The sequence below is a fragment of the Harpia harpyja genome, chromosome 15, assembly GCF_026419915.1.
Source record: "Harpia harpyja isolate bHarHar1 chromosome 15, bHarHar1 primary haplotype, whole genome shotgun sequence".
Taxonomy (NCBI): Eukaryota; Metazoa; Chordata; class Aves; order Accipitriformes; family Accipitridae; genus Harpia; species Harpia harpyja.
In genome coordinates, this window is record NC_068954.1 from 21,232,213 (window position 1) to 21,258,634 (window position 26,422).

The 26,422-nt window shown below is 38.0% G+C and overlaps 1 protein-coding gene across 1 annotated transcript in view; it reads right to left on the bottom strand.

Moving 5' to 3' along the window:
• Positions 1-26,422, bottom strand: part of SNTG2 (syntrophin gamma 2) — a 193,879-nt gene that overhangs the window by 80,127 nt on the left and 87,330 nt on the right. Inside the window, exons 7-9 of the mRNA XM_052809394.1 lie at positions 24,662-24,749; positions 17,055-17,146; positions 2,047-2,174 (exon numbers count right to left, since the gene is read on the bottom strand). Of these exons, the coding sequence (XP_052665354.1) occupies positions 2,047-2,174; positions 17,055-17,146; positions 24,662-24,749 (308 nt within the window). The remainder of the gene's footprint in view (positions 1-2,046; positions 2,175-17,054; positions 17,147-24,661; positions 24,750-26,422) is intronic.

Here is a 26,422-nt window from a genome sequence, read left to right on the forward strand (position 1 = left end):
TGTGCCCCTCCAGCTTTCTCGCTGGCTGGGCATGAGAAGCTGAAAAATCCTTGACTTGAGACTAAACACTACTTAGCAACAACTGAAAACATCAGTGTTATCAACATTCTTCACATACTGAACTCAAAACATAGCACCGTACCAGCTACTAGGAAGACAGTTAACTCTATCCCAGCTGAAACTAGGACAGCCCCCAAACCCCTTCTTCTCAGTTTTTATTGCTGAGCATTATGATACATGGCATGGAATATCCCTTTGGCCAGTTCAGGTCAGTGGCCCAGGTTGTGCCCCATCCCAACTTTTTGCCTGCCCCCAGCCTACTCATTGAGTGGGAGCAGAGCAGGAAAAAGAGAAAGCCTTGATGTTGTGAAAGCACTGCTCAGCAACAACCAAACCACTGGTGTGTTTTTAACATTGTTTTAGTCACAAACCAAAACACAGCACCATATGGGCTGCTATGAAGAAAACTAACTCCATCTCAGCCAGACCCAGTACAATATCAGAAGGTGTTTTACTTCAAAGAATTCTCAAGATGCACATGCTACTGTTTTGGGAACTGGAATCCCTTGGGATTGCTCCATCTAATGCATACAGTGCACAGAACAGGAGTGAAACTGCTTCAAACTATCAGGCTGATAACTGAACTCAGGTTTAAATGTTCTGTCTTCTTCCACTTATCCTTTAAATTTAAGAACATTGATGATAATTTGAGGATGAGTTGATGTCTAAATGCACACACAGAGATTTGTTCACTTACTTCACAGGAGAACTTGTAAGCCTTGAATGGTTGGAGGCTGTGATAGATTGGGAAGGGTCAGACCACATGAACTGGTCAGTTGAAATAGGAAGGAAGAAAGTGGTGGAGGAAGTAATGAGAGACTAAATAAAATGGAATTAAGAGTTCAGACAAAGACTGTGGAAGAACCTAAAACTTTTCTGGACAATTTATTATTATTCATCTGTGATGCTTTAACACAAAGTCTGGGAGAGGAGTTGCCAATTGATTTAGGAGACCAATTGCTCTAAGTTAAAAGCAGCATAACTGTCCTACTAGAAAAATTATGGTTTTCAGGTCATTTTCAGGGAACAGGTAACAAATCTGGCATAGATCAAGAAAGGTATACACATGAATTTCTGGTACCTCCCGGTAGCAGGTGACCTGTATATTTGACACTTCAATAGAGATTCCAATTCTCTCATTAACGAGAATTAGAAGTAAATAAATATAGGGTAACCCATAAAGAAAATGGAAAATAACAATGGTGAATGAACTCCTGTTCTCACACATATGGAGGACTGTGAACTACATGGACCACAACTGCTGGTAGATTTGAGGCAGTCCTACCACACAAAATGGTTTGCAGAAAAAAGCTGATGCATGCTGCGATGTGTTAAACTTTTCTCAAGCCAATTATTTATTGAAGCTTTACTAAACTTCACTTTTTCTTTCATCTTTCCTGAAGTCCAGGAAGATCACCTCTGACATCCGATCCCACTGCTACTTTATGAACCATTACTTAGGTCTTTGAGATGCAAAAAGATTCTATGATCAAAAATACAATATTTTGTACCATGTACTTTGCCAAAATCTCTTGTTAGTGTGAGTTTCTGTATGACAATGATATGCAACATAGTTATGATGATTGTGCACTATGTTATCATTTGTAAAGAAAAAGGAGAGTTAATTGCAAATATTAGAATATGGGAATATAGAAGTATTCTATTAGAGATACGGAATGAAGTGTAGTATCTTAAAAATTAATTCAAGTAACACTAAGCTTAACCTCTGTACTAGCTGCTGATGCTAACTGAATCCCCAAGACACAACAGATTATGGAAACATATTTGTAGGACCTATATTTATTTCCTTTTTTACTTTACCTTTGGTAATCGCCATGCATGCCATTAATCTCAAGAGAAGATGGACTACATAGTTTTTAATAAGAAGACTTTCATATCTCCACTCAAAGAATTCTTATAGAGCCAACACTCCACAGCAAAATATTAGACTAGCTAACCCAGTGCTTCCCCTTTTAGATTACAAACCTTAATTTATCTGTTCCAGCTTTGTATCTCGAGATTCGAGCCATTGACAGAGGAACTGATAAGGTGTCTAGCCAGCGCTTCTCGTATTTTGGTTCATTAGCTATGGGTGAAGAAGGTGATGATGGAGCCTGTGCAGAATAAATGAGAATCAGTAAGCGCAGTTTATCAGACAATATAATGAAAAAAACCATGAATATGCATCTATGGCTCTCCTTGTCTCAGAAGTGAATAATCATAGCAATAAAACTATTCAAGAAACTCAGGATTTAGTAGAGAAATAAAAAGAAGCATTCATGTAGAAAGGAATGCTACCTATCTTGATATTATGCTTGTGACTTAATTTCAGTATTACCTCAACATTAAAGTTATTTATATTATTGTTAATATTTATAACTGACAATATAAAGGAAATAGTTTTTAGTCATAAATGTCCTAAATTTTCTCTAAATGCAACATAAAATACATTTTTGGTTTAAATTAATTTGGTCTGTGCAACGTTTCTACATGCCTCAAACAATCATCACAGGAAAAGACACAAATAATATCCTAATGTAAAGACTACATTAGAGAATACTGGTTTCTTATTTCTGCATTGTGACTTTTACCCATAATGTTATTTAGTAGTAGATTTAAAATTCTGATTTCTGTGTTATCACTATCCATATACGGATATTGATTGAAATTTCATCTTTGAAGTTTTCCTTCAAATTCTTCTACTAGAAAGGCAAGATTGCTGATACTATCTAAGCAGTAAAGGATGTCCGGATCCCAGAATAGTAAAAATATAAAATCTTACAATCTACTTATTTCATCTAACTACGGCATACAAAAGAAAATAACCTTAAATCAAATGTGTGCAAATGCAAATTAAGTTAGGGGAATTAGCCTGGATATAGAGCTATTGATAAAAGGGTCTATTCAAACGTAACCTAGAGCTTATATACAGACTGTTCAGCCTGCTCGTACATGTAGCATCTTATGTAATGCCACGAAGTAGTGCCTGAAGGCACCAGGAATGAAACATGATAAAAAGAAAATATTTATGAAATTTTAAAAGTTGTCACAGAACCACTAGCACTAAAGCATTCAGGAAACTGCAGAGAGATATAGATCTTAGTTGATATACACTTGCAGAATATGTAGTTTGTTCCTTGTGAAATAATAACCAGGAGTTTACATCATTGTATCAATGACTAAAAGTACAGAACTATGCACAAATTGTCAAAAAGATGGTAACTGGTTCTGTTTGCAAATGAGTTCAAAATAGCATTTACTGGCAAAAATCAATTAAATTAGAAACAGATTAGAAAAGGCTGGAAACCACTGCTCAGTGTACCGAGATTTATGAGCATGATTATGAGCTTCAAAAAATGCTTATTAAACAAACAATAGAACGAGCTAGAACTTTCTTATAGAATGCATAAAAATGATAAATTGAAAAGTTTTTATTGGTATTTATATCTCCACACTACCATGACAGCTGAGCATTTCACTCTTTTATAAAGATAGCAATACTATTTACAGGGAGGCAGCTCAGAAGGATTCACAGACGTATATATTTAGGTCAAAGTTATGCATTTGTGGTGTCTCTGAACCAAAATTATTTGTCCCACATTCTACAGAGAACTTTCAGGTAGAGAAGGGAGTTGAAAGTTGGTTATTTTTACACAAGCTGTAAATATGCACTGAGTAGTACTTACAAAAGCAAATAAACCATGGAATGGCCCAGCTTCAGCTCTGTTATGCCCAGGTGTTCAAAAGCTGTAAAACTTATTCAAAATAAAGAGCATTCTGGGAATTGTTCTATTTCTATTTCTTTTTCTTGCTCATAAGGAGTTAGGGTTAATTTTTTTTCCTCCTAAATCTCACTCCTACAGTCAGCAAGGGCTGATCTTTCTCTTTACTTCTTTAAATAAATCAAAATAGTGAGTTTCACATTCTAACAGGATGACTGAGAGTTAGTGATTGAGGGACACTTTTCTAGTAAATGAAAAATTTGTAATGAAATTGCCAGAGTTGGCAACACTAAAGAATCTTACAGGCTGCAATCTCTTTGGGGAAAGGAATTTCATTTAGAGTATTTGCAATCCCTGGAACAATCCAGCTTTCATTTGATTGAGATCTCCTGGTGTTGTTGCAGCATGAATATTTCATAATCAAGTCCATAGACTAATTCTATTTCATAGAATTAGCCACAAAAGGCTAAGGTGTCTCCAAAGCTTAGTATAAATTTAATAATATCATAGTAAAGAATCTGATGCATATTTTAGAATCTGTACAAATGAAAATAATTGACAGAACCACATGCAATCTGAAGTTGAAAATGATCAACATAATCTAACGTGCCTGTCTGGAAACTGAAATGTCTAAGAATAAAGCAGAAGGTAGCTTATTACAGTCAAACATAAATGCTTGAATATGATCACTGAATTTAAATCCAAGAATCAGAAAATAAAGGAACATAAAAATTCCCACAGCACCTTCACCTATTGTTCCCATCCTCTTAACCCTCAAGATACAGAAAACATCTAGACAATTTAAACATAAAAATCTGCCTTTTTCTTGTGAACTATTAGCTGTACTTCTTTTAGCAGGCTGTTGAACAATATTCTGTAATATTCTAGGCAATTTAAGAGCATGTGGCAGCAAAAAATTCATGAGTGGGTCACTCATGGCAATTTAATGTTTCCATTTAGTCCCTTACACTTCAATCAAATGCTTTAGCAGGATACCACTGTAAAGAAAAAAATATCTCAATATAAGTAAAGATCAGAATTTTAGGAAATCTACATCACAGCTATTCATTAGATTCATGAATTGAAGGGGAAAAAATGGCCAAAACCACTTGGTCAAAATCCATTAACCCCAAAGTTGCTATACTACTGTATAGAAATATTCCTGCCAAAATGCTAAAGTGTTACAACTGATGTAAACTGCTAAAGAAAATGTGGCTTCTCCAGACAATTTCAAAGTTTTCATATTTGAAAAACACACTAGAAAGAGTAATTTATGCCCCCCCCGCCCCCGTGCAACATTCTGAACCACTTATACCTGCAGAAACCCTACTGCATGATCTGAACGTTAACGACCAAGGACAGGGAAAGGATACAAAGGGGTCAAATTGGTCCAAGTTTCAAATGTCAGTTTCTTACTAAGCCAAACTCTACTAACCAGTTTATGGTAGAGCATAAAGTTGGACTGACCCCCCTCTATCTTCTTAAGGACAAAAGAGGGGATACATGTGGCCATAAGACCAGTGCATAGAAATGAAACACTATCATAGGACCAGCAGTTAATTTTGATCAGTTTGCCCTATAATTTATTAACATTTCAATCTGAGACAGATTCTTTGCTGTATCCCCTTCAAAACACAGATAAAAATAACAAACTGGGGAAGAAGCAAGTCAATACAACTTTTGGAAACAGACGTCACGCCACACAAATCTTTTAGAGTTGTCCAAACTTAATTAATATGAGAGAAGCAATTACTAAGGCTTACTTGGGTTTCTTAACTAATTTTCTGTGAAATAAGGCGAAATCCTCACACAAATTAATAATTAGCTAAAATATAGCAAGCAAAACACAGCAGTTAAGAAACAGTTTTCACTGCGGAGGGGCACTACCAGTGGGCTCGCACAGTTACATATGCTGTTCAGCATATTGATGAATGATCTGGACAAGATGGTGAACACCAGACTGACCAAGTTTACTATGCACAACAAGTAACAAAGAACGATAAAAAGAAAACGAAACTGCAAACAGCTGCAGAAGCAGCTCATGATACTGAATGACTGAGAGATAAAAGGACTGCTAAAAATATAGTAGATAAATGTATAGTAATGCACATGAGGAAAGACAATATTAACTTTCTCCATACTGTAATGGGATATGAACAGGCGATTAACACTCAAAAATAAGATCTTGCTGTTGTGGGAAAAGCAGATGTTGAAAGGAATGGAATCGTTTCCATGCAAATAACAATTAAGTAAACAAAGATTAATTAGTCTGGAAAAAAAGCAGTTGAGGGAATTGTATGACAAAGGTATGTAAAAAAATAAATAAGAGAAAGGGATTAGGAAACAGTGGTTCACTTGCCCTTTTCATATAAGAAGCAGGGGTATCGATTAGAAGTAAAAGACAGTAGGAAAAAAACAAAGAAAGAATGTATTTCTCTATAAAACAAAACCTGGCTCAGGAAGCCCCTATGCCAGAAATCACTGGAGATGCAGGAAATATACCCTATAAATAATTTTACGTATTTCCTCTGTTTTTGTATTCTCTTGAGGGCATCTGCTGGGAACAAGCTATTTGGCTAGGTGGTCCTTTGGTCTGACCCAGTGTTCTGAGCTGGCTGACCTTCACACCTTCTGTCTACTAAACAGCTGCTGCTGCTCATGTTGAAAACTCTCCACACTGTTCCTCCAAAGCACTAAAAAAATTTGGCTGTTTAGAGATCATCTCTGCAATCACAGCTTTTATCCCCTGGTTCATTTCACACCTTTGGCTTTCTGCTGAGACCGCCAACAATGTTGCCAATTAATGCCAATTTGTTTGTAACACCTGTCCATTAAGAAATGGATTGAACACAAAAATCTCATTTTTGACAGAACACTGAACAAGAATCAGGTTGTAATGACACATAATCACTACCCACCTGGGACAGCTGTATACTGTTGACCTGGAGGAGGGTCTGATTCTGTATCCCATTAGCAATCATTGACCTATGAAGGACAATGTAGGCAAGTGCTTTGTTGTTTTTTTAAACAAGTATATAACAACTCATTATGGGGCAAGGAAGAATTCTTCCCAGAAGTAGAATGAGTCCAGAAAGTCTTCCACTAAGTGGGAGACCTAATCAGACATGTCTCTATAATTAAGTTTCCACTAAGAACATAGGAAGCAAGGCAGAAGATCACAGCTGGCTGGGACTGTCAATTTTTCATCTTTTTGTGACATACGATTTGCAGAGCTTGGGAAACTCAGTTATTTTACCTTGCTTTTTTTTAAACTGTCATTGATTCTAAATCTCTGCAAGAAAAATGTCATGCCCTCAGAAGGAAGTGTTTCTGAATCCTCCCTAGTAATTTAATTTGCAATTTCTGCTAGGGCTGCACCTTGAAAGCAGCCACAGTGATATTTTAGGTTGACATATTGCTCTTCTGTTAAACATAGGCTTCAGGCAGGTTGAAGCTGGGTTAATTCACTTTTGGAGTCAGAAATACTCAGGGTCATATTACTCAGCATGATTAAGCTTGCTTTTAAATACACTTTTCATCTCATATTACAAATACTATCTGGTTTGCAGAAAGGCAAGTCTTGCAAAGTCTTCATAGTGGATGTAGATGAAGGACTATACATGGAGCGGCAATGTATATATTGCAAATGTTCTCATACCACAATTAAGCAAAGAGTGGTGGTGAATGGAGTTAAATGCAGTTGGTGGCCGGTCACAAAGTGGTGTCTCCCAGGGCTCAGTACTGGGGCCAGTTCTGTTTAATATCTTTATCAATGATCTGGATGAGGGGATCAAGGACACCCTCAGTAAGTTTGCAGACAACACCAAGCTGGGAGGGAGGGTTGATCTGCTTGAGGGTAGGAAGGGTCTGCAGAGGGATCTGGACAGGCTGGATTGATGGGCCAAGGCCAATTGTATGAGGTTCAACAGGGGTCAGTGCCAGGTCCTGCACTTGGGTCACAGCAACCCCATGCAATGCTACAGGCTTGGGGAGGAGTGGCTGGAAAGCTGCCCGGAGGAAAATGACCTGGGTGTATTGGTCAACAACTGGCTGAATATGAGGCAGTGGCGTGCCCAGGTGGCCAAGGCGGCCAATGGCATCCTGGCTCGTATTAGAAACAGTGTGGCCAGCAGGAGCAGGGAAATGATTGTTCCCCTGTACTGGGCACTGGTGAGGCCGCACCTCGAGTCCTGTGTTCAGTTTTGGGCCCCTCACTACAGGAAAGACATGGAGGTGCTGGAGCGTGTCCAGAGAAGGGCAACCAAGCTGGTGAGGGGCCTGGAGCACAAGTCTTATGAGGAGCAGCTGAGGGAACTGGGGCTGTTTAGTCCAGAGAAAGGGAGGCTGAGGGGAGACCTTACAGCTCTCTACAACTACCTGAAAGCAGGTTGTAGTGAGGTGGGGGTTGGTCTCTTCTCCCAAGTAAGAAGTGATAGGACAAGAGGAAACGGCCTCAAGTTGCACCAGGGGAGGTTTAGATTGGATATTAGGAAACATTTCTTCACTGAAAGGGTTGTCAGGCATTGGAACAGGCTGCCCGGGGAAGTGGTTGAGTCACCATCCCTGGAGGTATTTAAAAGACGTGTAGATGTGGTGCTTAGGGACATGGTTTAGTGATGGACTTGGCAGTGTTAGGTTAACATCGAGTTCGACTCAATGACCTTAAGGGTATTTTCCAACCTAAACGATTCTATGATTCTGTGAAATAAGAATCAAGTGTGATACCCATTAGAAAAAAATACGACCTTTTACTGATCATTCAGAATTTACCCATTTTTTGCTTTAGAGGATTTATTATTTCAAAGTGTATCCTTAAGTCTTGAGCCTGTTCCGTAAACTGGTATTTCTACCAAGCACATGTATATGTAAGAGGCATGACTAATTCTAGTTACCGTCTTTGTTGATACTGGTTCAAAAGGAGATGATTATGATGATGCTGTTATTTATCTCTCAAGGTATTTTTGCTATTTCTGCTTTAGTAAGCATTGCTGAGAATTTCTGAGAAGAATATAAAATATTTTTCTGTAAAATAAGTATATGAAAATGCTAGCAACATTAATACATTTTATATTTATATATTGAAATATTTTCCTAGTTAAAAAAACTCTGAAGTTGAAATCATAGAATTGTAGAATCATAGAAAATCTTAAGTTGGAAGGGACCTACATGGATCATCGAGTCCAACTTCCTGCTCCTTGCAGGACTACCTAAAACTAAATCATATGACTAAGAGCATTGTCCAGGCGGTCCTTGAACTCTGAAATGCTAAAAAATGGGTTGGCATAGCTTAATATCCATAACTGAAAACATTGGCCAATAAATTTTAATGGATTTTGGTAAAAACTTTTAGATTAGCAAATCCTGACTTTTGGTGCAAACTGGAGTGCATCTTGTCAAAACTCCATTACTAAAAATACTACAGCATACTCAAAGAAAAGCCCTCAATATAATATACTTTTCAAAGTAGGCAGAATTGTCTTACACTTATTCTGGAGGAAGAAAATTAGAGTCACATAATTTCTTGCAACAGCACGAGAAACCATTCAACTCACAGTTGGATGAGCTCTCTATATAGTTTCCAGTCAGGTCTGTGACTGAAATATATGTATATATTCTATATACATATATTATATATATTTATATATATAGGTAGGATTAGTTTTCAGTGGGTCAAATAACTGATCTGACCAATGTGTGGCTGAATATTTGCTAATACTTATTCCAGGGACAGATAGGAAACAGAGGCTGTAGACTGGTTGGAGGAGAAAACAAGACCGCTCCATTTAGCAGTAAAAGATTCTTACATTAGCTTACTTTAATCATTGAACAACACAATTAACAAGTGTTCAGCCGGGAGTAGAGACATGAGTGAAACTCTTGTGATGCCCAGCTAAAGCAGCACATTATTGAGATATCTACTGTAAATAGGAGTCAATTAGAGCATTCGACTTGTCTCAGAATTCAGAGGGATTTAATGACGATATCAAAATACCTGTGCATTCCTTTGATGCAGCATCAATTCAGGAGAGGATCTGTGTGTATTTATTTTTAATGGAATTCTTAGATGCAGGTGCACAATTCTGTGACAGCTTTAAGAAGACAGTAATTATCTGGTAAAGTATGCATCACCAAATCATTTAATAGATAAAGGCTTCCATACAGGAAACAAGCTCTTCCAGACGAAGTAACAATTTGGACAAGTAATTTGATGTCTTTAAAATTCAATGAAAGCAGCAACTTTTAATTATACAGCTCTATTCTACATTATTTTAATTGACAGACTTTGTTTAATTAAATGGGAGGAAGGTGAAACAGCATGTGAAACAAGGATACTACCACTCCCTTTCCAGCACAGAAAAGAAACACCATTTTAATTCTAATGCTGCATCACATGCATGCTTTTGAAATTTAATGACTGCTCTTGAAGACATTTAATGCTTTTTAATTAATGGATGGTTTGTAGACACTGAGCACCTATATGTGATGTTTACATGGAGAGTCTGTACGGCAGACTTACATGCCGTTAGGGACTTACACTGCCCTATTCACTGCAGTAGCTATGCATTTAAATCAATGGGATTACTATTCTACCAGTGAGGAACAAATTAAAAATGTTTCAATTATGTAAGTTTCTCTAGAAGTGATTTACAATGGAAATATTAATGAATATTTCATTATAGCTCTGCTGCTAGGTGCTATTACATTATTTTTTTTTTAATGAACCAGTAAGGTACAAGCCTGACTAAGATATTTTTAGAGAATACATATGGACTATTTGACAGAATCTTGCACCTTTTTCTTTAATTTGTTTCCCTCAGGCTAGTATGTAATTGGTTCCTGAGTAACCTCAACAACCTTGCCTGGAACATCTTTCCAGATATATTCTTCCTTTGGGGGTAGAGGACAGGGGCCAGAGTAGTTTATATTAAGTCTCAGCACAAAAAGCAGGAAGTAATTATGACTCTTCTCAAACTGTAACAGCAGTCAGAAATCAAAACTCAACATTAAGGGTATATAAGGAAAAGAATAGAACAAAATATAATGTTGAGATTACTATGGCGTTACACTATAAATGCAAGTGTACCCAAACTTCAGCTGTTACAGGCAGCTTTCGGCAGCCTTTTATATCCCCAAATGGGGTGTGCTGTCCTTGCTTAGAAAAATTACCTCAAGGTTAGGGAAATTCTTTGAACTCCACACAGTCTGCACACCCCTCAGGATAAATCTGAGGCTTGCCTCTTACTTGTATCACTAACTAGGAGCTCACTAAGTGTCAATTTGTTGCAGGAACTTGTGGAATGACACTGGATGCAACTTTGTGGGAAAACTCATTGCCTCAGTTTTACTACCATTTTTCACTATATGCCATTTACAGCATGTACCTGAACTGCTGGAGTTCATCTATGCTAACATCAAATCTGGAAACAGGTCATCACTATATGCCCCTCTATTTCCACGCTGATCATTACCAGGGCACGGTATTTGGAACAGTAATCGAACACTAACTTGGGGCAACAGTAGATGGATCCTTCCAGTTAAAAAAAAAAAAAGAAAAGAAAAGAAAAAGCTTGCTTTCATTTCTTCTAACACTTCAGCTTCCTCATTTAGTCTTCAATCTCATAATGCTACCACATGTATTTCCCTCTAACCAAGGACTTCTGATACTGCCTGCTAAAACACATGAAAGATGGCTGCTCTTTCTGTTCACCGTGTTGGCAACAGGTGAGAAATGGTCATAATTTCATCTACTCATACAACAGAGTTTCAAATTTCTAACCTCTCTTTATAATCTAGCTCTGACCTGAAGTGGTCCATTTTGCAGCTTTGTAGTCATAGGCAGGAGAACAGATAGTAAGAGAAAAAAGAGATGATTTTGTCCAAGAATCAAATGCAAATTTAATTCCTCCACAGCTCTCATTCTGCACTCGTGAATATCACAGGCCAAACAGAAGAGCATCATTCATTAATAAACAACACCACTCCCCCAAACTCCTTTGTCCATCTGTGCCGATGAAAGGTGCTCGATACGCTCAGCACAACCTACAGAGCAATACAACTCTCCCTAAAGCAGATTCCTGGTGATTAGTCAGATGAATTGCTCCCTACAATCCATCAAGTAAGTAAAGGGACTCAAAGTATTTTAATTGCAAGTGTAATTAAAAAAAAAAAAAAAAGGAAATGCATAAAGAAAATGACCCAATATCTATCAGAAATTATTAAAAAAAGTAATAAACTGGGCTTTATCTCCTAAGCCATTTTCTTTTTGCTGCTGCTGCAAACTAAAATGAACAAATTCATAAGAACTATAAGAAACAAAACATTCACACGAAAGGGCTGTGTATGGGAAGAATAAGTGTAATCAAAAAATGAAACCAGATACCTAACAAATGCAAGTTACTGTTTTCTACTTGGCATATTAGTTCCATTGTGATCCTGCTGCACTTTTTTCTGAAAGATAAATAACGAAGTCATAATCTTTTATCTGGCCTTTCTTGGTCTTTGACTTCTTTTCCAGTGGAAACAGACTTGGATTTAGGCCAGTCCCACTTAAAAAACTGAAGCCACCTTCTTTGAAGGTGTGTGAATATCAGATTAATTTTCAGTGTTTTAAATGAATACTGTTTAAACTAGTATTAGATGCCATAAAGCAGCAAATATTGTTCAGTGTTCATTTATTTAGCAGCTAGTAAGACTTTTTTTGTATTTCCAATGCTGTATTTCCTTTCAGCAACTTTTGTTAAGGCTCTAAGTTAAAAAAATACATCCTAAAACTGTATTTGACTTAAACTTTAGTGGGAAACTAAGAAATTAAACAAGTTTTTAATTTCTGTGCAGAAGAAATGACCAACCTGATCAGATGTTAAATACTAAAAGAAATAAGTCTACTGAAAGGATTAGCAGTGACAGTGGGGATCAATACAACTAAAAGGTAAGACTTTTAAAGATACCTTTTATTCACTTCATTAATGTCGTAGTGAAAGTCCCAATCAACTCTAATCAGAATTAGAAAAACACAGCACTTTTGAACAGCTAAATCTAAATCAAACAATTTCAATACTCAATATCAGAAGCACTTCCTTAACAATTCTATAGTAGTGGAGTAGGAAGGTGTTATTTAGTAGGCTTTTTCCAGCTTCTACTGCTATGATTCCTGAGAGGTGTAATCAGAAACAGAAAACTTGGATTATTTTTCCCTGTAGGTGGAAAGGGGACAGATAATTCATATTTTATTAACCGCAAAAAAGAAGCACACTTATTTGCAGTGTGTTTATCTCATTTCATAAAGGTCCTCAGCACAGCAGCAGACCAAAATATTTAAGTGTAGCTAGCTGTGTTCATCTATTTTAAGTTTCTCTTCAGCAAATAAATGGAAGACATGGTGATGATTACTTTCATGAGAGTAACCAGTGCTGTATCTCTAAGAGAGATATTTTTTGTATTTATTACATTAATTAAATTTTATGCACGTACATTACCAAATGATACACTGTGAACTGGAAGTCAATTTAAAGTTACATTGCTTTCATATTCAGTGAGAAAATCATGGATTTTCAGATCAAGAGTTGGCAGAGTCTATTGATATCACATGCTAAACCATTCTAATAGAAAAGGTATTGATCTGAAATCCTGAAACTTTTATTCTTTAAAGTGAGCTACAGGATGATAAAAATGAAGAATAAAATAAAACTTAAGAATGATCAATAGTGTGTTTATACTGAATTGAAAGACACTGCAGGAACATTCAAAATAAAAAAAATATTGAAGCTTTCAGATGTAGGGCAGCAATTCAATCTCAATTCAATGGTCTGGTCACACACTCCACTGAAGTATCCATCAGAATAGCTTTTACTCTCAGTAAGAAGGGTGTCCACCCACTTTTCTTGGATCCTCTTCCCTTTTTGCCTTTTTGGGATTAAGTCATCATTCTCTCACTCTGGAACCAGGACTACCACAGACATTAAAGATTTAGCATCCTACTGGTCCCACCAAGAGTTAAGCATCTGTATTTTTCCTTTTTTAAAAAATGTACTTGGTGATGAAGTAGGCAATGTCTTTTTTAAAGCAAAACTTTCTAATTTAACAGATGAAATAAAGCCACCAAGGGAAAAATATTTTAAAGCAATTTAGAAAATTTTAAGTGCCTGTTTAGTTTCATGTAACCAACTAAACTAAACACACACCATCAAAATTAAATTAGAGTTCTTAAATTACATGAACACACAGAAAATCATGATTTACTCTGGTCTCACTTCACTTATTAGAACATCACTTTTGGACAATTCAGAGAAGCTGGATTTCCAAACAAATGAAAAGCTACTACATTTTCCCTTTGCATTGTAACTATCATATTATTCAATGGTGTCTTAAACAGGAATTTTATTTCTGGTCTCTCTTTTTTTTTTTTTTACCCCCAGTTTCTCCAGAGAGCTGGCCTGGACATCTAGGATATTTGGACATCTAGGAGAGTATCTCTACAGTATTGTCTTCATTGTTTTGTAGTTAGAAATCTTCAAGTAAACAACCTGTAATCACTAGCCTAGAGACCACCTCCTCTGAATGTTTTATGTTCCCCTCTGAAACTTCACATGGTGTTTAATAAACCACTTATAAGATACAGATGAATGCATCTGCCACTACCAATCTCTATAGCATTTGTCACTGTACCCAAGCACAAAATAATTAGGTGTGAAAAGAACACTTCAGCTCATTTCTCTGTGTTCCAGAGAACCCTGTTAAAGTGCTATAATGCAAACTGCTCTGATATTATAGGGAGGATGTATATAAATCCTGAAGATGATATCACATCACATATAACAGATGCTTCACAGCAGAGGTGATAAAGATATGTCATACAGAGGCAAGCTAGCACCAGAACTGAAAATGGTATAATCATATTAGGCAAAAATGGTATAATCGTATTAGGCAGAAGCAGCTTGTTATTAACATGGCTAAACTACTGTCTATGTGATCCAAGCTAGCTTAAGTGTCTCTATACCTTTGTTTTTCAGAACAGACATACTGAATGACAGCTTGGTAAAACTGACATAACAGTAATTCCTTACCTTTCATTCCTGTCCTTTCCTTTACACTGCGTGCTTTTTGGAGCAGCATTCCGCTCATAAGTATATGTGCATTGTCTAATATGGCAAGGATCTGACTGTGGTTAGGAAGGTACATACAACTGCAACACAAACTTACAAGATGCAATATGCAAAGTGAGTCAGATCTCCCCTACCAAGGTGACATTAAAAAGGGATTTAAATATCTTTAGCCTTACTGGGCAATACCAGTTTAGGAAATGTTAGTTCTGCTCTTCCTTTACCGTAAAAACGAAAATAACCAATTAAAAAAAGTAGAAGCACTCAGTAGCTGGTAGTTGAAAAACATTTATAACTACTTTTGAAGATCTGATCACAGCTCAGTTACACTCACAGCTTAGTTTGATAAAAGTTTGACCACACACCTCCAGCAGAACATCTCAAAATCCAGTCATTCCTGCTCAGAATACTTAGGACCTTGCTTTTGCATTTCACAATAAGAATCTGGCCATTTTCCTTTTGTTTCCTATGAAAGGAGATCATGGCTTTTTTACTAGGCTAGATATAAGGTAGATTGTTTTGCTTTATTTCTCTTCTAGGTCATAGTGTCTTGCGCGTACATAGCTCCTCATGTGACTTTATGTCAAGCTTCAGAAAAATTGAGTGCTATATAAAAGCAAGCTAGTACCTTAGTATTTCCCTTTTTTTTACTTTCTGTTTCGCCACTTACATTTCAAGCTTATGCACAGCCTTTTGTGTGCTACCTTGGCAACTAACTCTAAATTTCTCTGTTACAAGTCTACAAAACTCCAGCCATTTATTTATGTTTTTATAATGCTTAGAATTCAAAGTGTGCAATTCCCACAGTACAGTCATAATGATTATTGAAAGTTATTATGGCACACTCAGTCTAGCACTTAATAGGCATTAATTTACTAAAACATGCTAATGCAATCACAGGCATTCATCTGACCATAGCCCTCTTCTTACAACGTAAGCTCTTTGCAGAAACGACTTTGTCTGCAGAGCACATGGTAGACATGCATTGCAGAATGCTGGACCCTAAGGACAGATTGGGGTTTTTTAATAAGACAACAATACAAGGTAATTAAAGGTTATAATTATCTGGATAATTAAAAACAAATAAACATGAAACCACCTGTATTTATGCTCAGTTTGGATCCCAAGCACTAAGGAACAGGTATCAGCACAGAAAAGCATATTTCTATTTATTTATTTATCATATATATATAATATATTTATATTATCATATATATGTATTTATCAGATGAAAATGAGCCTTAAGGATTAGTTTAGAGAGACAGTGCTCAAAGAAGTGCAAAGCTTGGGAGAAGTACAGTAAGCAGCAGACACTGACTTCTCTGGCTGAGTAGGAAAGAAAAGGAAAAACAGAGGAAAGGAGAAGCCTTCACTTCATACACTAGGCAGTCCGTCTGTAAAATTTAATAACCAGCCGAAAGACTACAGCTGCACTTTGTTAGGAGCTAAACAAGTTTTGAACATGAAGTTCCATGTCCTTGTACAGCTAGTATTTATGCCTTCAGTCTTCAATTTTAAAAGAGCAACATTGTCGCCTACTAAGACTTCCTATCATCTTTGGCTTTGGTGACTTGTATTTTTCCTGGAGAAAGGAATTTTTTTTTTTTTTTTCCACAATGCTGCAATTAATTCAATCATAGCTGTTCACAACAGAAAAAAGAACTGAATATCCTCTGGATTAAAGAAACAGTCCTTTTTTTTCCCCTAAGTCTGCTTTCCCATTTTATTTCTTTCTCTTTTTCTCCCTTTCTTTCCTATCATGAAAGTTTGCTTAAATAATTTAACCTTACATTATTTTCTGATTTCCTTGTGCATTTCAACATCTCTAGCTGGACTAAATTCAATAGTACAATACTACCATTCAACAAAGTATGACAAAAGTTCACATGAATTCATGCCTAAAGAATGGTTAAATCTTACCGTGCTCACTCCTACAAGCTTCTCAGTTGCCTCAGAGTAAGAACCTAGCAGCCCAGGGCCCCATGTTGATTACTTTGTAAGTAAGTACAGAATTTTACAGTATATGTACTTAAAAATCAGTCAAACAAACAAACAAGCAAACAACAACAACAAAATTAGGGTAGTCTTACAGTCCTACACTAGCATTTTGAAGCTCAGAATGGGAAGAGAATTTACATAGCTTACACCATGTTTTTATTATTCATTTGCTTACAGTGTTAGTTGAGTTTCCATTTAAGTGTAAGCCACTGTCAAAGAGAGGTGATGAAGCCCCACTGCTGTGATCACTGGATGGTCCAGGGGAACCTGGAAATCAGACCATGAAAAATAATAGCTTATGTTAAATATATATATATATATACATCAGGAAATGTCTATTCCAGCTGTAAAACACAGGAAGCATTTTTAACATAAATCACCACACCAAGCCAGAAGTACTACTTGCATTTTAGGATGACAGCCAATAAAATGTCCATATGCTATACTTTATGTCTAGAAAGAAACAAGGTAGCTAGATATCATTTTGTAGAGGCTGTGCTCATGGGAACTACTTGTATCCTTCACTGTTTGCAGGATTAAGCCTTTTTTCACTGAGAAGAAGATATTCAAAAACCAAGTAAGAAATTTAGTTACACAAGTCCCATTAATTTAATAAATAACTTTCCTATTAAGTCTTGAAAGTCTCACTTTAGTATAACCATGGATGGCATTTATAAACAAAGCTAATAAGAAACTCTCAGGCAAGTACTAACTGTACAGATACATACACTTTATTAATGGATATATCTTTTTCTTAAAATGCCAATTACTTTCAAAAATTATGTCCTTTCTCAAACTGAGAAATTAAAAGCAGTCATCTTGAAATGTTGATACTATGTTAATATGTTAAGATTACACAGTTACATTCTTCAAGATCTCTCTTCCTTCAGCAGTTATGCATCATGATTCTGCTTTAGTAGTTAAAGTGACTCCATGAAAGCTTATTACTTTTGTAACATACAATAATGGAAACAGCACAAAGTCACATCATAGTGTAACTTCTGCTTAAATGTAAAATGTTAACAGATAGCACCAATAATATACAATTACTGTCAGGCAGCACTTGGTCTTATCAATAAAGCACATAAAATCAATTTTTACAGCATTATGTTCATCACCACTGAAAACTCATTTTTTTCCATCTGAAGAAGTCACCTGAAATTGCCTGTAAATACTTTCACATTAATAGTCCTGTCAAGTTTAACATCACAAAAGTAAAAAAGTCATTCTTAGTCATATATTTTTGTATGTATCTATTCCACCTATCTTGAAGATTTAGCAAAACGGAACTTAATTCAACAAAAGCTCATTTTCTCCGTAACAAATCTGTGCCAGTTCAGTGCTGAGGTCTCAGAATTTTACCCTGAATTCTGAAGTTTCAGTATGTTTTCATTTGGAGTCCTTTCTGTACAGCATTAGATGATGTCAGCAGAAGGAACCATTATGCTTTGCTTGTATGGGTCTAACCCAAGCGCCAACTTTAGTAGCTAGCTACAACATTTTGTAGCTACTATACACGTACAGTAGACCACAAAAATCTATGTTCATACTCATAGATGACTACAGTGACTTGCTGGAACAGAAGATAATTTCTAATTTTTTTAAATAAAAATACTGGAATAAAAAAGTTGGCATTAAATTCTCCACTGAAGACTCTGCCTGTTGGTGAATCCCACTGTCTCCAGCAGTAGACAACTATGACAGGTCCATGAGTCAATCAGACTCCTAAAGTGGAATTATGCCACCTCTTCAGCAATTTGAGCATATCAAAAGACATGAATTTAGGTATTTTCAAATCTCTAAATCCAGATTTTACCATAATACAAAATACTACATTAGAATAATTTATTTTTTTTAAGTAGAGAAAACTGACATCCATTGCATGGGAAAGCCAAGAATAAAAGTTTAAGGAACAAATTTCCCTCCTCGCACAGTGTTCCTGTGGATTTGCTTTTCAGTGTAGCGGCTTGCTTTGGCTTTTTGAGTCACAACAAACGACACAGCCTCTCTCAGACTATGCTACTTCCACCACTTGACTGCAAGCAAGTTCAGAAGTCTTTTAGTCTGCTCCCTGCCTATTCTGCCTCACTCACTCATGGACTACTCCGTCATGGCCTCGTTCATCATTTTAGAAGCTCCCACTGTATATGCTCAACTGCCTTCATGCAAGGTGCAGTGCTCTCATTACGCGCGCGCGCGTACACACACACACACAATATACATGATACAAAATATACTAACACAGTAAGTCTTGTACTATCTGCTACTGTGGCCCTTGCCCAAGTAGTTGAGACTCCAAGTGTTTATGTAAAATAAAACATCTGCTACAGGTAACGCCCTGCTCCATGACCACAATACAGTATCCTGATGGGTACTGATGCCAGTAAAAAAGGTATTTGGTATGTTGTGAGATTTCCAGCAATCATAATTGCCTAGCTGTCCTCTTATCTCACCCAAATTATAGTTAGACAGCCAGACTATGAGAGATGCAAACCTACGCTATGACAGGCTTCACCTGTTTCATTTGCTTATTCTCAGCTGTGGCATTTTTGTTCTTTGGAGAAGGCTGGGTCAGGAAGGATCCTGTGGGAGAGAAGATCTTTGCCTTATCTTTACCTGAGCAATAGCTGAGTATGCTCAGAGAAAAAAAAAAAACTTATGCTGTAAGGTGAGATGGGGTCAGAGAGAGAGAGATAGCGAGGATATAGGAGTCTGCAGTTCACAAAAGAGACTGAGACGCCCCTGGGGGCAGCAGAAAAAAGACAGGCAGAACTCCGAGGTGAGGGAAAGAAACTTTGTAAGGATCACAGGGGATTCTGCAGAGCTAGCAGTAACTCAGGAAAGCACCAAGCTAGCTGACACTAAACCTAAAGCAAGAACTCATTTGCAGCTGTATAGGTAGGAGTTGTTTATAAATCCTTTTATATTTTTTTTGACAGAATCACTGAGATTTTTCAATTTAAAAAGTTAGGTATTCTACTACTTATTTTAATAAAGCCTGGATTTTATTTTTAACTTTAAAAGCCTTAAGCTTTCTATATCTAGAAAGGTCTCTATTAAAGTTCTGGTCATCAACTCAGAGTCCCATCAACAGGTGGTTCTTTATTTCAGTCAGTGAATTACGCTAAATAACTAAATAACAAACAAAACCCCCAAAACACAGTACAGCAGATCAATGTACAGCAAGTAGTCAGCAAGACTTTATCCTTCACAACAATTTGTCTGATGATCAACACCGCTGAATGATACTGGAGACCTCTTGCATATAAAATCTCATTTATCTAACTTGCTAATTATGTCATAGACAACCTCCAACAGACAAAAAGCCCATTCCAGAACAACGACAAAATTAAAATCAAAGAAAACACTCCTGGTGATTTTTAATTACACTGCAAGCTTTGCAACTTCAAAATATTCTGATAATTTGGTGTAACTATCACAAAGAAAAATTCTGAAGAGTCTGTTTTACCGCAAAATGTCTTGAAGAGTCTTCCCAGCAGCAGTGAATCTTATCTAAAAGGCTCCTACAAGCCCTGCTCAGCTCTGGGATGGGTAATGGACTTAGCTCCAGAGAATCCCAAGAGCTGATGCCATAATTATTCTGTAACAGGCTAACAAATAACCCTCATAGCCACTAATAACTTCCTGACTCAGCTCCAAAAACCAAAATGCCTTCCTTTGGTTTCCAGAAACACAAATCTATCCTCTCTCTAGCTTACAGCGACCTTAGAGCAAACCACAGGCCATGGGATGAGGAATCATCCTAGCCATGGACCCAGACCACCCAGTGAAGCAGACAGTTAATGATCCTACTGTTCCATGCTAACTTCTGATCCAGGCCCAATAGTTTTTTGAGAAAGAAGTGTTTGTCCTATGCAAAATTATGCCAAGCATTCGGCAATATTTTATAAAATTGCTGATCAAATCCGTGTGGCAGAGAATATTTGCTGGCATAATTTAATTTACTATTATGGACAGTCTCATAATAGCCCAGTAAGGGCCAAGTGTCCCACGCAGCTATGAAAGAGACAACGATCAATACTGGCATACCACCCTGGGTTAGGGCCTCCTCCAAACACAGAAACAAGTGGCCTTTGTCTCATCATTAAGTGCCAGTTAATCAGTATCCATGTCTAAATCCATGCCAAATCCTGTATTTGTTGTTCACAATAATGAGTGAAGCAACCAGAAAAATGTGGTGAGAACTGTAGGCAGGTATTTCCCTGTTGTGACATCTTGTGCTTTTGCTAGCTGTGGCATGAGATAGTGTAGGGAAGGAAGAGGTGTGAGAAGGAAGCAGGGGAGGCAGATGCTACTCCGGATGATGTAGTTATAGAAATAGTAGTAATACTGCTTAATAGGAAGAGACTATGGCTGCATTTGAAGTGAACTCACCACAGTACTAAAACTGCCAGAATAGCAGTTGATCTGACTGAATGCTTCAAGGTAGGGCACCATGTGCCTGAGTCTTCTGGGATGTTAGGAAAGGCCAAGATACTTCAGTTTTATGCATGTATGCACTTAAATCTTGCCTGCAGTGTGAGTTGGGAATTACTTTATTGCATAGTAGAATTGCTCCTTAGCTTCTTATATGTGTTACTGATGCTTCACAACTGAAATTCCCTTTTGTGCATGGGCTTGTGAAAAGCTCTTCTTGAAATGGGGTGCTTTGTCCCCCCACGGCTATTCTCCTTAACTTCAGTGTATGGCCCTAAACCAGACCTATTTTCCATAATTTTCGACACCTTATTTGCTTATTTCCTCACCACAAGAATGAGTATTTATGTCAAGTGACTTACCAAAGATCATCTGACTCACCGAGCTTGGTTTCAGCCTGTATTGGATGGCTGCACAGAACACCCTGGAGAGGAGCAGGTGAGCTCTGTGCTGAGGTCCAGGTTCAGTTCAGAAGGGTCATTTCTTAAGTTCCTGACCTGTTTGATCATACTTAGCAAGTCCTTTTGCTGAGGATGCAGTATAGGACTGAAGGCGTGGGATCATGCATGGGACTGGGCAGGATAGCATAATGCTTGCCAAAGATTTCCTCATGCTCTGCGTAAAGGAGGCAAATCTAATAAGCTGCCCCAAATGAGCTGTTTGTACCCAAGATGTCTCTTTCATTTAAGAAGCATTGCTTCTCTGCTGTGCTTGTTGATAGTCTGTGATAGTTTGTTTAAAATGGCACTGTCTTCCCTATTCCAAACAGGTTTTCTTTGAACAACAGTAATCAGGGCAGACTCCAAATGGTGCTAGCTGGCCACAGGCCATGAAACAGGCCCTCTGAAAGAGAATGGAGGTTTTTGTAAGGTGAAAGTTCCTGGTTCAAGTATTCATGGAAGCTATTTACCTACAGAAGTTTTGCACGCACCTCTGGTCACATGGAGATAGAAGATGATCTGGTCTCCCTGCTAACCACTGCTTTCTCTTTCCAGAAACAGTACTTTATGGAAGCAGTGCCATGATCTCAGCCTCCCAGACAGGAACGGTTGCAGTGCCTCCTGGTGAGAAAGGCAACACAGGACGCAGCTAAGTTCCTCTTAGCTCCCATGATGTACCAAGAGGGCACCAATATTCCTGGACCTGCGTGAACTACTTGTGAAGGTAGCAGCTGTCTCACACAGAGTGTGTACTGGGTGTAAGTGGCAAGGTTTTGGGGGGCAGGGTGGCTCCAGGGGTGGGAGATGGTCAGGGGCTGCTCCGTGCTGGACACAGCTGGTTCCAGCCAGCTCCAGCCGCCCCACTGCAGGGCATGGCTGAGCCCTGCAGCCAAGCTGGTAGCACCTCTGGGCAACTATTTAAGAAAGGGCAAAATGCAGAACAGCAGAGAGAGGAGTGAGGAAAAAAGTGTGAGAAAAAAATCCTATGAAACTCAAGGTCAGTGAAGGAGAGGGAGGAGGTGCTCCAAGTGTCAGAGCAGAGATTCCCCCGCAGTCCATGGAGAGACCATGATGAAGCAGGTTATTTCCCTGCAGCCCATAGAGGACCACGTAGGAGCGGATGCCCACACCACAGCCCAGGGACGACCCCATGCTGGAGCAGGTGGATGTGCCCTGAAGGAACCTGCAGCTTGTGGGGGACACATGCTGGAGCAGATTTTTCCTGAAGAACTTCAGCCCATGTTGAAGACTCATGCTAGAGCAGTTTGTAAAGGACTGCAGCCAGTGGGAAGGACCCACGCTGGAGCAGGGTAAAAGTGTGAGAAGGAAGGAGTGGCAGAGAGGAACACTGTGTACTGACCCCAACCCCTCACCCCCCATTCCCCTGCAACACTTGCAGGGGAAGTAGAGGGGTCAGGAATGAAGTTGAGCCTGGGAAAAGGGATTTGGGGAAGGTGTTGTTTCAATTGATTTGTCTTTGTTTCTCACTCATGGAATCTATTTTAATAGGCAATACATTTAATTAAGTTTCCCCAAGTTGAGTCTATTTTGCCCATGACAGTAATTAATAAGTGATCTCCCTGTCTCTATCTTGACCCCAGAGCTTTTTCATTCTATCTTCTCCCCATGTTCTGTTTGAGGAGGGGGAGTGAGCGAGCGGCTGGGTAGGAGTTTGGCTCTTAGCTAAGGTTAACCAACCATAAGCGATAGGGTCCAAGTGATGTCAATCAACAAGATGAGTTAAAATTGCTAGTAGGACTGTCATAACCACAAATGACTATGGCCAATAACACAGAAACTACCAGTAAGACCCTGCTAGCTTGCCAAAATCATGTTTAAGCTGGGACACAGTTATCCAAGGCATTACAGACACTAGTTTATAGTTGTCTGATGACCTAGTAGGAAAAGTAGGAAGACAAAACCTGAAGTTTCATTACAAGGAACACTGACCAGACAAAGATCTCCAAATGTAAACACAAGATTTCTTCAAATCTAGATTCCATTTTCAAATGGAAATGACACACAGTAAGAACTGACATAAAGGTTTTAGCATGAAATGTATAGTTCAGCTTAGTGGAGGCCTGTCAAGTTTGCTTTTAATAGGTGTAAGAATCTAGACGAAATGACAGACACTCTTCTAATGACAAGAGCTAGACCTGAGACCTGCGATTCTGTTGAAATTGAGAAAAAACAAGTACATAGTTGAGCCCAACTTATATAAATCCCCAGAACAAGACACATTTTAAATCTGTTTTACTTAATTTGGAGAGAGAATCATATGTAAGGTAAACTGGTGCAAAATTATTTGGTCTGATTAAGTTAGCTGATATATTATGTACACTTTTCTACTTGCAACATTGATTACAAGTATCTTGAATATTTGTATTTGCTAACCAGAAGAACAAAAACTTCCCTCATCTGCATTGCTCATAAACAATTTAGTATTGCTACTGTTAAACTACTCAGCTATCATATCATAATTCTGCTCTCTGACAAAAATTATCAAAATATCAAAGTAATTTATTAAATATGCACAATTAATGTTATCTGTTTGTTTGGTAAGTGTCCTGAAAATACCTTTCAGTGTGAATGTATGATTCAAATGTTTGCAAACACTATTTTATTGTATTCAGGCAAAGCTTCTGTAGAAAAACTTTCAGATATCACCCATGATTGTACTGCATTTTAATGAGTTTTTCAGTTTTATTTTGAATAAACTATACAGAAGCAGTCATGCAGTATGCATTAGATTCTTACATGTTAAACAATGAAGTACACACACAATTTTCTACTTCTTCCTGTAAAACACTCAAGGATTGAATTCGTATTTCTCTCACTGTCATCTTATTATGAGAATACTGCAAAGAGGAAAACAAATTACTCCTATCCGTTAATTTCCTCTTACCTAATGGGAGCTTTAAAAATGATGGAGCTTCCCTGAGGTACTGAACAGTGATGGTAACTTCATCGCCAGCATTTCGCAGTAGGTGTACCTGTCAGTGTGACAAATAACAGCTACTTTAAACCAAAGAACCACCAGTCATGGAAAGCACATTACTTACAATGAAATCAACATCTCTGTTGACCTATAATAACCTCAGTATGAACATTTCTGACTGGGAATGAAGAATATCTTGAGGGTCAAGTCACACCAACAATGGATAAGAGTAGGCAAGACCAGTGGAACAACCTGAATAAATAATTTGGTGGGCAAGCTGATTTTATATACCACCTGAACACAACTATAAACAAACTGATTTTATAAAACTGGCATAGGGTAGTAGGGAAGTATGTGTTTATGTAGAGATAATTTATTAATTGTGTGTGTATACACATAAACAGACACATAAAGATCTATTAATACATCATACATATCTAGATCTTAAGTATTTGGTTTGATTAATTTAGGTAATACAGTAAGCACATTTCTCTCTTTCAAATATAGTCTTGATTTTTGTGACTGTGTTCATTATCTGTAAGTATTTGCTAACCAGAAGGGAACACATACACACACATATGTGTATAGACACATGTATTACAACATCAGAATTTACTTATAGGCATAGCACACTACTGCGTAAGGAGCTTTTTTAAATACAGGACTTCAAATAACATCTTTGATGGAACTCGATTCCTATTACAGGGCAGAGGTATTGCCCACTTTCATATCCATGACAGTCAGGAAACAGGTATTGCATTTGGTTTCTATGTGGCCTGCACGCAGGGTCTGCAGCCCTGATCCTGTTTCTCAGAAACGGATGCTAATGCCAGTGGCCTCTAATCTGAGCACAACCAAAGCATGCATGTATCAAGCAGAAAAGTAACTAACCGCAGCAAACTAACTTCTACAGATGTATTTACTGCTCTAATGCAGTACTTGGAGGAAGCTGGTGGTTGTGTTGCTTCAGACCACTCTTCAGCACAATGCCACATTGGCCAACAACATGACATGCAGGATTACCTCAAACATTATAACTCTTCCTCTTGTGCACCTGAAATAATGCTTCCACCAGAGACTGATGTATTCACCTACATGAGAACATCAAGCTTATGCGTGATGGATATGAAAACCCAGGACAGGTGAAGAAATCAAGTAAGCAGTCACACAAGCTAAGAATTTTAAGCTATAAAAATATTCTGGAAAAGAGTGAGCAAGAAAACTGACCATAAAACCCCCAACACTAACACTGAAGATAACATTGTCTGGACAGGGATTTGTCTCTAAATTGGAGAGACATGGATTTGACGGATGCACCACTCAGTGGATAAGGAATTGGCTGGATGGTTGCACTCAAAGAGTTGCGGTCAACAGCTCCATGTCCAAGTGGAGAGCAGTGACGAGTGGTGTTCCTCAGGGGTCGGTATTGGGACTGGTGCTGTTTTAACAACTTTATCGGTGACACGGACAACGGGATTGAGTGCACCCTCAGCAAGTTTGCCAATGACACCAAGCTGTGTGGCGTGGTCAACATGCTGGAGGGAAGGGATGCCATCCAGAGGGACCTTGACAGGCTTGAGAGGTGGGCCTGTGCAAACCTCATGAAGTTCAACAAGGCCAAGTGCAAGGTCCTGCACATGGGTCGGGGCAATCCCAAGCACAAATACAGGCTGGGCGATGAGTGGATTGAGAGCAGCCCTGAGGAGAAGGACTTGGGAGTACTGGTGG